The 13,228-nt window shown below is 37.7% G+C and overlaps 1 protein-coding gene across 1 annotated transcript; it reads left to right on the plus strand.

Annotated features, from left to right (window-relative positions):
- Nucleotides 1–521: 521 nt before the first annotated feature.
- LOC109788557 (non-specific phospholipase C4) lies at nucleotides 522–5,853 on the plus strand. Its single transcript, XM_020347304.3, has 4 exons — nucleotides 522–1,309; nucleotides 2,974–3,380; nucleotides 4,098–4,268; nucleotides 5,376–5,853. Exons 1-4 carry the CDS (start codon nucleotides 651–653, stop codon nucleotides 5,711–5,713), a joined length of 1,575 nt encoding a protein of 524 aa, XP_020202893.2. The 5' UTR covers nucleotides 522–650; the 3' UTR covers nucleotides 5,714–5,853.
- The last annotated feature ends 7,375 nt before the right edge of the window (nucleotides 5,854–13,228 follow it).

Raw genomic sequence — 13,228 nt, forward strand, 5'->3', positions numbered from 1 at the left:
CACAATATACAAAAACAACTTACAAAACACGTATACAAATATAACTTGCAAAACCACGTAGTTAGAACGAGTAACAAGATAAAAAGAAAATACAATTTTTTTAATTATTTTGATAATAAAAAAAAAAGTGGTTTAAGAGTAATTATTTGACACCGTATAACATTAAAAAAAATCTTATTTAACTAAAATATGATTATTTTCAATGATTTATATATAAAAGAAAAGTCAATTTCTAATTGAATAATATTAAAGTTGTCTCTTATCATTATATAAATTATTTACTCTAATTTTAATATTAACTTTTTTATGTAAGCCTTAATGTACCATTATTTTGATTTAAAATAATCATGTTACTTTCATTAATTCATATGCATAAAAAAAATATATGAAATAACGTGTGAATATCATTTACTATACCATTCAAATTAATTTAGGAGTTTAATAAAACTCACTTAAAATACACATAATAAAATAACATGAAATAACGTGTTAATATCATTTCTTCTCCCATCGTTGACCCACCTCTCTAAGTTGCTTCATCAACTGTACAACTTCGTTATACAATTTTGCTTCTATGCATTTATATATATATGCTCTTAACACCCACTTAGTTCCATTCTCAATTTCAGAATTAATCAAAACGCAAGAACATGGCTTCAAATTCCAGCACAACCACCAATGGCTCCCCCATCAAAACGGTCGTCGTTTTGGTTCAAGAAAACCGTTCCTTCGACCACATGCTCGGTTGGATGAAGTCCCTTAACCCGGAAATCAACGGGGTCACCGGTTCAGAATCAAACCCAGTTTCCACATCCGACCCAAACTCAAACCGGGTCCAATTCTCAGACAAGTCGGTCTATGTTGACCCGGATCCGGGTCACTCGATCCAAGACATCTATGAACAAATTTTTGGTGAGCCATGGAGCGAAGCTTCGGCGGCAAAGAATTTGCCGCCAAATATGCAAGGCTTCGCTCAAAATGCCACGAGGCAAGAGATATCAAAAAATGCGACAACAACAATGACAATGACAGAAACGGTGATGAATGGGTTCAAACCGGATTTGGTTCCGGTTTACAAGGAGTTAGTTAAGGAGTTTGCGGTTTGTGACCGTTGGTTTGCTTCGGTTCCCGCTTCGACCCAACCGAACCGGCTCTATGTGCATTCCGCCACGTCACATGGGTTGACTAGTAATGACACCAATAAGCTTATTGGGGGTTTGCCTCAAAAGACGATATTTGATTCTTTGGATGAAAATGGGTTCAGCTTTGGGATCTATTATCAGTCTCCACCTGCCACACTTTTCTATAGGTTGGTTCACACTTAACTTATTAGCTACCGTTTTCTTCTTGCACTGTTTTGGACTTGGTGGTAGATTATTAGATTGCTAGTTTTGAATGTTGTTGATTGCTTGTGCTAATTGTTATGTCCTTTTGTCATGTTATATTTTAGGAAGATATAGTAAGTGTTTGCTTGTTTTGGGTTTCCTAAATTCCAGTATATATCATGTTAAAAAAAAAATCCTATCCCACAAAGTTTAATTTCGTGTTGAATGGAGGGCCACGTTAATACATGACATATATACCCGGTTGTTAAAAAATGAAACTTGTACAACTAAATGAAAAAATGAGAAAAAAAAAATTGAAATGCAAAAAATAATGTGATTGAGATCATAAACACAAAAATAATGATATATATAGTATAATATACAAGTTTTTATTAAAATTATTGAATTTTTATTCCTAAATTTTACCTTAAAAATGAGTAATATTTTTTGATAGATAAAAAAAAATGAACTATTGTAACTTTTTGAACTGTGTTATTATTTCAAAAGAAAATTATATTGATAGAGTTAAATACGCGTGAGTTACAAAATAAACATTAAGTATTAAGTGAGTAATAATTAGAATTGTAGAAGTTACAAGTGTTAATTTTTCTATTATCGGCATAGAGGAGCTTTATAGGAACAATTACATTTTTTGAATTTATGAGGGGTTCCTTGTCATGTCTATATAAAACTTGATTTACACAGATTTAAAAAAATAAAAACTAAAAGATGTCCTTATATTTTCTCTCAATTTTCTTTCTCTTTATTTTACTATAGGTATTGTAATAATAATAACCGTAAAAGCAAGTATGTTTCCACATTATATATATATTTTTTCTTAATCTATAATCCATAATCCCTATTAATGAATAATAACTAAGTTATAGATATATATCTTTATTGTATATTCATCATGAAGGTCAATGTGTCAACCGAGGATTTTTTTTTTTTTTTTTTAAGAACTAGAGGTTTATATGTATATTAATATAAAACACTAAAAGTATTAACTGAAATTTATATTTTGATAGATGCCAAAGAATATTAGAAGACCTTCTTTGATATTCCATATAAAAAAATAACAGTTTTTAACTTATATTAATAAATTTTGTAGAAAAGTTGATCAAAGTAATTCATTTTTACCTTATTTTTAAAATATTTTCTATATTTATCTACTTATATGTAGAAGTATTAAATGTTCTATTTTTATGAATTACTAAGTTTGACATAGTTATGAGAGTTAAAGTAAAATACACAAGATTTTATGTTTGAATCTTAGTGTTGCGATTGTAATTTGATGAATATAAAAAAAGATGTTCTATTTTATTTTTATTAAGTTTATAAATGGTGTTATATTAGGATCATCTCTAGTCTAATATTATCCAAAATAAAAATGGACAAGTTAAGTTTTCTTTACAATTTGATCAGAGACGAAAAAGCCAATAAATAATTATCGTATCCCACGATGCATAGATTTTCCATTGACCACAGTTAGCTTGTATATCCCTCCAATGTAATCCACATTACAATCACTATATTGCATATATTTTGTTGTAATCCCAATTTAAAATTTAAATGCAGGACTATATACGAGTATTAATTTGTTACCCGTATTTTCTTGACAATTTATCCTATTATATATCTCTTCCAGGAACCTGAGAAAACTAAAATACATAGACAATTTTCTCCCATTCGACTTGTTTAGAAAGCATTGCAAAGAAGGGAAATTACCAAACTACGTGGTGCTTGAGCAAAGATTCTTCGACTTGCTATCAATACCTGGGAATGACGATCACCCATCTCATGATGTCTCAGAGGGTCAAAAGTTTGTGAAAGAAGTGTATGAAGCACTAAGAAGTAGTCCTCAGTGGAATGAAACATTGTTTGTGATCATCTACGATGAGCATGGAGGGTTTTATGATCACGTGCCAACCCCTGTGGAAGGTGTGCCTAGTCCAGATGGCATTGTTGGCCCTAAACCATTCATGTTTCGGTTTGATAGACTTGGTGTTAGGATTCCAGCAATTATTGTTTCTCCATGGATTGAGCCAGGCACAGGTGAGAGTAATTAATTGAGAAGTGTGTATATAGATGAATGATGTTTGTGTAGTTATAATTAGTTGGGTTGGATCATGCTTCAACATTTTAACATAAACATAAAAGAACAATTAATTGAAAGTTTTCGTTTTCTGGGTATCATAATTGTGTGATTTGATTATTCATGTACCAATTGTGTAAGAATTGTAGTTGAATAATTTTAGTTCTTTTATTAATATTTTTGGCTAAATATTTAACAAATTTTGTTGATGAAACAATTAATGAATGATAATCTAATAATTGACATGTTGTTTTGACACATGTTAACATAAATTTAATTATACTTTTTTGTCTTTTATAATTACGATGTAATCAAAGGTATGATTAAGTTTATATTAACATAGAAATACATTTAGACAGTTTGTTGATTGCCACATCATCTACATAATATCATTCATTGTCACATTAACAAAATTTGTTAAATATTTAATAAAATCTAACACAAGGACAAAAATTGCACAATTTACATAATTATGATAGCTTATGGACTAAAATGTAACTTAGTCAAACAAAAATCAAGTGGGTTGTGTGATGATTAAAGAAAAGAGGGCTTAACATATGTTATAACAAAAAAAAAACAATATTAATGTTAACAATTATTTTAAAAAAATATTATGAAAATAGTATTAAATGTAGATTTTAATTTTATTAATCGATTACTACTAAAATGTTGTATAGTGTTACACGAACCTTCTGGACCATCCCCAACGTCACAATATGAGCATTCCTCAATACCAGCAACTGTGAAGAAGATATTCAATTTACCAGAATTTCTCACAAAGCGTGATGAATGGGCTGGAACATTTGAAGGCCTTTTAACTAGAAGCAGCCCAAGAACTGATTGTCCAGGTCAAATATCTATCTTTTGTCTTTCCTTTTCGTCTCTGTTAAGATTAAGATTAAGATTGTTGTGTTAGATTGTGTTTCTAATTAATGTTTATGTGCCAATACAAAAAGAAATTATATTTATGATGTTTTGGTGAATTGAGCTTCACTTATTATCTGACTTCCCCCTTTTGGGGAGATACTTTTTAATTATTATTTTGGCATATAGTTATTTCTTTATTTTTTATATATTTGTATTTAGCAATAGTATATGATAAGAAGTTAAAAATAACAATATTGAAAACATAAGAAGTTATTCAATACTTACTTTTTAAGTAATTTCATTCGATGTTATCAGATCATGCACTAATGGGTACTCAATAAACAACTTCTTTGTATTTTATATATGTAAAAAAAACTTTTATCGACTACAATATGATGCATTTGTCCTCAAAATTTTACATTCAATTGAAATTTTGTCATTGATTCATTAAAGATGAATATTTGGGACACGCTCAATCTCTAACATATTTTTTATTATCATGTAAAAAAATCATCGAGAAATTATAATATTATAAGTGAATTTTATTAATTAAGGAATGAGATTTTTCTATATATTTTTCATGATCACGATTCTTTATAAATGTAGTAAATAATTAAAAAAATGCATTTGAAATGATGCTTATTCTCACTAATATTTCTCTACATTCAAATTTATCTTATAGTTTTAAAACAATTCAAATTTATTCATTTCAAGATACCCTATTGGACACACTAATTTTAAAGACTAATTAAGTCATACACCTTATTGAAATCATAAGCTAAATTTTGAGTTTTAATCAGTTTGAAGGATCAATACATCATTTTACAAAAGTTATCCTTAAAAATAAATATTTCATGCATGTATATACCTGGACACATTATGACAAACTAGATACGTAGAATGAAAAAAAAAATCATTAAAATTAATTTCACGATGAAAATTAGAATAATATATACGGAGTTTTAAATTTAAATCTTATTGTTATTTTCATTGTAATTCCTGTTAATAAAAAAAAAAACACATTATACTTAAAATGAACAAACTAATGTCTGCTTAATTAATTTTTGATCACATTGATAATTTTGTAGAGAAATTGCCTGATCCCATCAAACTACGAGAAGGTGCTGCTCAAGAAAAGGTCAAGTTGAGTGAATTTCAGGAAGAATTGGTGCAAATGGCAGCAACTCTAAATGGGGATCATAAAAAGAGTATATACCCTGACAAGTTAATTGAGAACATGACTGTTTCTGAGGCAGTTAAATATGTTGAGGAAGCATTCAACACATTCTTGAATGAGTGTGAGAAAGCAAAGAAAAGTGGTGCTGATGAATCTGAAATTGTAGATTGTGCTAATGGATGTAGTACACCACCCAGTTCCAAAAATTTCTTTCACAATGTGTTGTCTTGTATAACGTGTAATCGTTAATTAAGTGTTGCACTTTTTTTTACATATAATTAATTCCTGCCAGGAACAGGTGCTGCTTGAGCACGATTGGCACTGGCCATTAATGTGGAAGCAGACCGAAAACTATGTTGAATAAAAAGTTTAACTTATATTCACAAGAAGATTTGAGGAGTAGAATTCATAGTTTTAAAAACCGGACCGGTCATCGAACCGGTTAAGGTATTGGGTCAGTGGGTCAAAAGTTGAACCGGTGGGTCACTGGTTGAACCGCATGACCGATTTTTATTTATTTTTATTAAAAAATATTCATATTAAATATATTTATACTTATAAATTTTAATAAATTCATATCTTATTTTAAATTTAAATTTTTGTATCTTATTTAAAATTATTTTTATTTTTATTTTGTAAAAAAATACATAAAAAATTACATGTTAAACGGTATATTAATACAAATTAAAAATATAAATAATATGTACATATATAATATGCTTGCAATTAATATCACAAAATAATATATGTAATATTTACATGGATATTGAATTATTAAATATATAATTTAAAATTAATAATATACTATAAAAGTTATTTAAGTTGTATATATTGTAAACAAATATATTAGAACAAGTAGTCATTGTTATATTTAATAAGACTCCTTGCTTTTTCATTAAGAGATTCAATTTTCATCATTATTTTTGTGATTTATGGTCCCTTAAAAAATTAAAAAAAAAAAAAAAAAAAAAAAAAAAAAGTGGTCGAACCGGTTTGACCCACCGGTTCACCGGTTGAACCGGAAAATTGACCGGTTCAATCTGGTTTGAAACGGGTCGACTGCATAACCAATCCAACTTCAGATTCGGACCGGCTGGACCACCGGTTCCCGGTCCAACCGGTCCGACCGGCCGGGTCGGTCCGGGTTTTAAAACACTGGTAGAATTCACTGATACTGATATTTTATTATGTATAATTTTATACATTAAATATTTTATTATATTTATTAAAAATTATAATAAATTATGTGTATAAATAAATAATATATTTATATATATAAGTTATATTTAAAATTTTGAATAAACAAATATTTTAAACATATAAATTATATTTTTTATTTAAGATAAACAATTTATATTGTATTACAAGATTATTTTTATGAGTAAATTATACTTTCTTCTCCTAAGAGATACGAATATTATATTATTCTTTTTTCTTATGTTAAAAATTATAGTACCTTTTTTCGATAAATTCTAATATATGACACTTTACCAATTTTTAAAATTTTGTTAAAAATATATTATTACCAAAATCTCCTTTACACTAACATCTTCCTTAAAGATGTAAATATTACACAACCTGTAACGACTCAACATTGTTAAAATCAAACTTAAGTCTTTAATGAAAATTATCATCTATATAAAGCACAAAATCTATCATGTTAATCACTAGAAACAATAAGTGAAAGCATACTTAAAATCGTGATAATAAGAGAGTTGTGCGGTTTGGCCTTCTAGATCAACATGTATTCTCGCGAGAGAATCCTTTAATTATCTTTCTATCTCTCTCTAATAATGGGATGTCATTAGAAAAGAAAAGAAAAGAATGTCGTGTGATTTGGGAACCTAACCTATTTATAGACAATCATATGGTCTTTTGATATTTCTATTTTAACCCATCACAAAATAAAATTACCTTTTAGTTATGACACGTTAAAGGTTTCATAATCTTTCAGATACATGACTGCTAAAATAATCTATACATCATTAGATCACTTTAATTTGGCATTAACCTTATGTGTTCTTAATATATAATTGTTCACATATAAGGCCAATGTTGGATTAAGGATCCAACAAGCAAGTCACTAAACTTACTATAGCAACGGAAAACATAAACATCTTCTAATCTAGGATTCAAATGCAAGTAGTACCTCATGAAACATATATATATATATGTGTGTGTGTGTGTGTGTGTATATATATATACACACACACACACACACACACACACATATATATACACATACACACACACATATATATATATAGTGCAAAAAACATAAAATAGTCCCTGGAGGAGGCCAGTAACAGCAACTTGCTCACCCTACCACCACCAGGTCACACTTCCAACAGCGCGGACAAGTCCAAACACTGTCGATATCACAGAAACCACGGTCACACCACTGAAGAGTGTTGCACACTCTGAGACCGCATTGAGGAACTCATCCAGGCATGCCACCTCGGCCAATATGTCCAACGACAGCAGGGTCACCGAGGAGGCTATAGTGGACGAGGACGCGACATAGGTTGTGGTTCAGGAGCTCGCACGGACCAACCCTCTGGCTCTCAACAAAATTCCAATGGAGCAGTGCAAGCTGAGGTAAGTCAGGAAACAGGGTCAGCTCCCCTACGGGGAGTAATCAACACAATTGCAGGTGGTTTCGCAGGGGGAGGTGCTAGCAGCTCGGCTCGGAAGAGACACCTGCGCAATATCAACAGCGTCCACTCCACCACCTTGGCTTCGAACCAAAGCTCACCGCCGATCACCTTTACCGACGACAACTATGCTGGCATCAACCCCAACCAGGATGACCTCATGGTCATCGCTGTGGAGGTAGCTAATTGGGAGGTCCACAAAACACTAATCGACCAAGGAAGCTCGGCTAACGTCTAGTATTGGCCGACGTTCCTCAGGTTAGACATCCCTCACTCCCTTATCCAGCCTCACACATAGCCGTTAGTTGGATTCGCAGGCGAAAGAGTTCACACTTGAGGGTACTTGGATCTGTTGACGACCTTCGGGACTTCCCTGGATACGAGGCAGATTATGGTCCGATACCTCCTCGTAGAAGCCAACACCTCCTACAACAATCATTGGGAGGCCGAAGTTGAACCAACTCGGAGCAGTGGTGTCTACCCTGCATCTCACCATGAAATTCCCAGGGAATGGCGAAAAGATCATCTCCATCAAGGCAAACCAAAAGACAGCTCGGCAGTGCTACGCTGAAAGCCTGAAGGTCTCCTTGCTCGACGAGCATCGCCAGAGTGATCCCCCCACAGTGGCTCACATCACCCACGTGGACATCACTGACCTCGATCCGAGGTCTGACTCCCATGATGGACGACCAAGTTCCATCGACGAGCTCGACGACCTCCAGATCGAAAATGAAAATTAGCAGGCAGCTGAGCCCGGAACTACGGCAGCAAATCGAAGTTGAAATCCTCAAGAACACCAACCTCTTTGCATGGTCCAGCACCGACATGCCAGGTATAGATGCTAACTTCATCTGTCACAGGTTAGCAATCCACAAGGAGGGAAGGCCAGTGGCTCAAAGGAAGAGGAAGGTCGGTGGCGAAAGGCGAGAGGCCATCATCACCGAAGCGCAGAAGTTGCTGAACGCAGGCTTCATCCGTGAGGTCAGATACACCACATGGCTGGAAAATGTGGTTCTAGTGAAGAAAAGCTCGGGGAAGGTCTGCATGTGCGTCGATTACACCGACCTGAAAAAAGCATGCCCCAAGGACTCCTACCCTTTGCCGAGCATCGAGAGGCTGGTTGACGGAGCATCCGGGCACGCCCTTCTCAGTTTTCTTGACGCCTACTCCGGGTATAACCAAATCATTATGTACCCACCTGACGAGGTGCATACATCGTTCATCACAGACCACGCCAATTTCCTTGGTTTCATGATTACTAGCAGAGGGATCGAGGCCAACCTGGAAAAGTGCAAAGCCATCATTCAGATGCAAAGCCCCCAGACTGTGAAAGATGTCCAGTGTCTGGCAGGAATGTTGGTCTCCCTTTTCCGTTTCATCCCTAGGTTAGCGGACAAGGCAGGGCCCATCTTCACCCTATTGCGAAAGCCAAAGAACTTCGAATGGACGGACCAATGCGAGGAGGCTTTCAAAAGCTTCAAGAATTTCCTCATTACTCCGCCAATCCTTCATAGGCCAGATCACAAGGCCGACCTCCTCCTCTACCTGGCGGTGGCGAAAAATGCAATCAGTGCGGTCATAGTGCAAGAGCACCAAAAAACACAGACGCTGATCTATTTCATCAGCCGAGTCCTCTAAGACACGAAAAAAAGGTATCAGACCATCGAAAAGCTTGCACTAGCACTTGTCATGGCAGCCAAGCGTCTCCGACCTTATTTCCAAAGTCACCAAGTAGTCGTTAAGTCCGACTACCCAATCAAGCAGATCCTGAGAAAGTCAAAGCTCGTCGGACGAATGATAGCCTGGTCAGTAGAACTATCTGAGTTCGGCATCCAGTATGAAAGTTGCGGTGCCCTGAAAGCTCAATGCCTGGTCGACTTCGTAGCCGAGCTCACACCTACCTCAGTTGCAGAACCATAGGTATGGACGACGGGTCCTCCAACTCTAAGGGTGGTGGTGCAGGTATCATTTTGGAAGGACCAAACCAAGTCACTCTAGAGCAATCCCTCAAGTTCAGCTTCAAGGAGATCAACAACCAAGCAAAGTATGAGGCACTTCTCGCAGGGCTAAGGTTGGCTCATGACCTCGGGGCTCGGAGAGTGAGTTGCAACAGGGACTCGAAACTCATGGTAGAGTAGCTCAGTGGAACATACCAGGCCAAGGACGTTCTCCTACAGCGGTATTTCCATGTGGCATCACAACAGATATCGTCCTTCGACGAGTTCACTATACAGCATGTACCGCGAGAACAACACACCAGAGCCGACCTTCTATCAAAGCTCGCCAGCACCAAACGCCTTGGACAACATCGGACCATCATCCAGGAAACCTTGCACTCACCTAGCCTAGATGACAAGGTCGTCAGCACCAGCAATAGCAAAGACCAGGGATGGATGGCAGGCATCTGGAGCTACTTGAATGCAGGAGTTTTGCCCGAAGATAGGGACGAAGCTCGAAAGATGAGGATAAGGTCGGCCAAGTTCGTGATTATCGGCGACGAACTGTTCAAGCGTGGCATCTCCACCCCACTTCTCAAGTGCTTAACGGCACCTCAGGCAGCTTATGTCATCAAGGAGATCCACCGGGGCATATGTGGCATGCACTCCGGGGCGCACTCAATGGAGACCAGAGTGCTCCGAACAGGATACTACTGGCCCACGTTGAAGTTAGATTGCCAGAACTACGTACAAAGGTGCAAAGAATGCCAGCAGTTCGACAACTCACATCGGCTGCCACCCGAAACTCTTCACCAGATGACGTCGTCATGGCCTTTTTCCCAGTGGGGAATGGACATCCTCGGGCCATTCCCCCGCGAAGGGTCAACTCAAGTTCCTCCTAGTGGCGATCGACTACTTCACCAAGTGGATCGAGGCATGCCCACTCGCAAAAATCACCACTGAAAATGTGTAGAGGTTCTCCTGGAGAAACATTGTTTGCAGATTCGGAATCTCTCACACCCTCGTCACCGACAACAACAGGCAGTTCATCGCATAAGGCTTCGAGGACTTCCTCCGAGAGCTCGGCATCAAGCATCTCCCAACCTTAGTGGAACACCCCCAGACCAACGGCCAGGCCGAAACCGCCAACAAGGTTATCCTCCGAGAACTGAAGAAGCGACTGGGGAACGCTAAAGGATAATGGGCCGACGAGTTCCCCAGCATTCTCTAGGCGTATCATTGCACCCCCCAATCAACAACACAAGAAACACCTTACAGGCTGACCTACGGAGCTGACGCAATGATCCCAGTAGAAATCAGGGAGAGATCTCACCGATGCTAAGTCTTTAACAGCGAGCAGAACGCTCAAGAGTTAGTAGCTGACCTCGATCTAGTCAACGAACTCAGAGACGAATCTCAAATCCACGAAGAAGCCTGCAAACTCCGAGCTTCCAGGAGATACAACACACGAGTACGACCTCGCTCTTTCAGAGTGGGCGACTTGGTGTGGCGACTATTTGGCGAAGCACAGAAAGACACGTCAGATGGAAAACTTGCACCCACCTGGGGTGGCCCATTCCGAGTTGTAGAAAACTTGGAGAACGGAGCATACCGATTAGAGGAACTCGGCGGAAAGCCCATACCGCGAACTTGGAATGCCACGCATCTCAAGTTTTATTTCAGTTAATGTTGTACGAATGAGTTGTGCACTCTTTTCCCGCCTCAGTTTTTTATCCCAAAAAATAGAAAAATGGGTTTTGGCTGAGAGGGTTTTTAACGAGGCACATTTACACAATTAATAAAATAACTCATTCTTTTCATTTATATTCTCCTATCTTTAATTCTATGCTAGGCCGAGGTCGAGTTCGAACCTTGGCACAACTCATCTTATTTTATGCTGAGGTCGAATCCGAACCTTGGTCCGACTTATCTTGCCACCAGTTAAGCTCGAGTCTGAACCTTAACACAACATATTTTACCTCACGCCGAGGTCGAATTCGAACCTTGGACCAACTTACCTCGCTCTTATTGAAGGTTGAGCTCGAACCTCCATACGATTCATTCTACTTCAACCCAAGGTCGAGTGCGAACCTTGGCATAATCAATCCAAGGTCGAGTTCAAACCTTGATATAATCCGCTCAAGGTCGAGTCCGAACCTTGGCATACCCAACTCAAGGTCGAGTTCGAACCTTGGCATAATCAATCCAAGGTCGAGTTCGAACCACCATATAATCCACACGAGGTCAAGTTTGAACCTCACTGCGGAACTTCTCAATTTCGCCCAAGGTCGGATTTGGACCTCGAACAAATCACTTTGCCCTAAATCGAGTCTAAACGCCACAAAATACAAAAATACACAGCAAATGCTGAACGTGTTTATAGGTCATACGAACGGGACAAAATCAGGCCTAAAACGCGAAGTCAAAGAAAAACGCAACAGCAAACAAGCTAAAATATATACACAACAATGTTGGCAGAGTTCAACACATGAATTCAAAGAAAAAAAAATCAAACAAAGAAAAAATAAACTAAACTATTACAAGGGCGGCCTAGGCTGAGGAGTTTTCACTGGAGTTATCCTCGAGGTCATCGTCCTTCACCAACTTCCCGAAGCGTACGTCCTTCTCCACATGCATGGCAGAAAGGTCGAACCCTGGGGCGAGAAACCTCGCCTGGCGAGCTGCCTTCAGGAATCCCCTCTTATGCTCAAAAGTGACAACTCGCTCGGTCTCCTCGAGCTTCCTCTCCAGCCCCGCCTTTGCCTCCTCCAGCTTCGCGAGGTCCACCCTCAAAGAGGAATTCTCCTCTACTTTGCCACTGAGGAGCACCTCGTCGCAAAGACACTTCTCGGCCACCGCCACCAACATTGCCTTCTGCGTGATGACCTCATCCTCCAGGGAGCGCACCCGAGCCCGAGAAGAATTGGCCTGCTCCCGCAGCTCGCCCACCTGAGTAGCATAGGTCTCATTAGACCTCAAAGCAATCTCCAAGGACTTCTGGACCCTGACTAGCTCCCTCCGGGTGGCCTGGAGCTCGGCCTCACTCTGCATCTTGGCATCCCCGAGGGCAGCTGCCAAGGACCTATTCTCGTCCCTCAAAGCCTTGGCCTCGTCCTTCAAAGGTTGAACCCGACTCTTCAACTTCGCCAAGTCCTCCTACTGCTTCGACCACT

This window comes from Cajanus cajan, chromosome 3, assembly GCF_000230855.2.
Source record: "Cajanus cajan strain Asha chromosome 3, NIPB_CcT2T_4, whole genome shotgun sequence".
In the NCBI taxonomy this organism is placed as follows: Eukaryota; Viridiplantae; Streptophyta; class Magnoliopsida; order Fabales; family Fabaceae; genus Cajanus; species Cajanus cajan.

Bases quoted from the DNA above. Each gene is read 5' to 3' on its own strand.
- LOC109788557 (XM_020347304.3), top strand. From the start codon at position 651: ATGGCTTCAAATTCCAGCACAACCACCAATGGCTCCCCCATCAAAACG. The intron at 3,381-4,097 runs GTGAGAGTAATT...AATGTTGTATAG, and splicing joins ATGGATTGAGCCAGGCACAG to TGTTACACGAACCTTCTGGA. The intron at 4,269-5,375 runs GTCAAATATCTA...ATAATTTTGTAG, and splicing joins CCCAAGAACTGATTGTCCAG to AGAAATTGCCTGATCCCATC.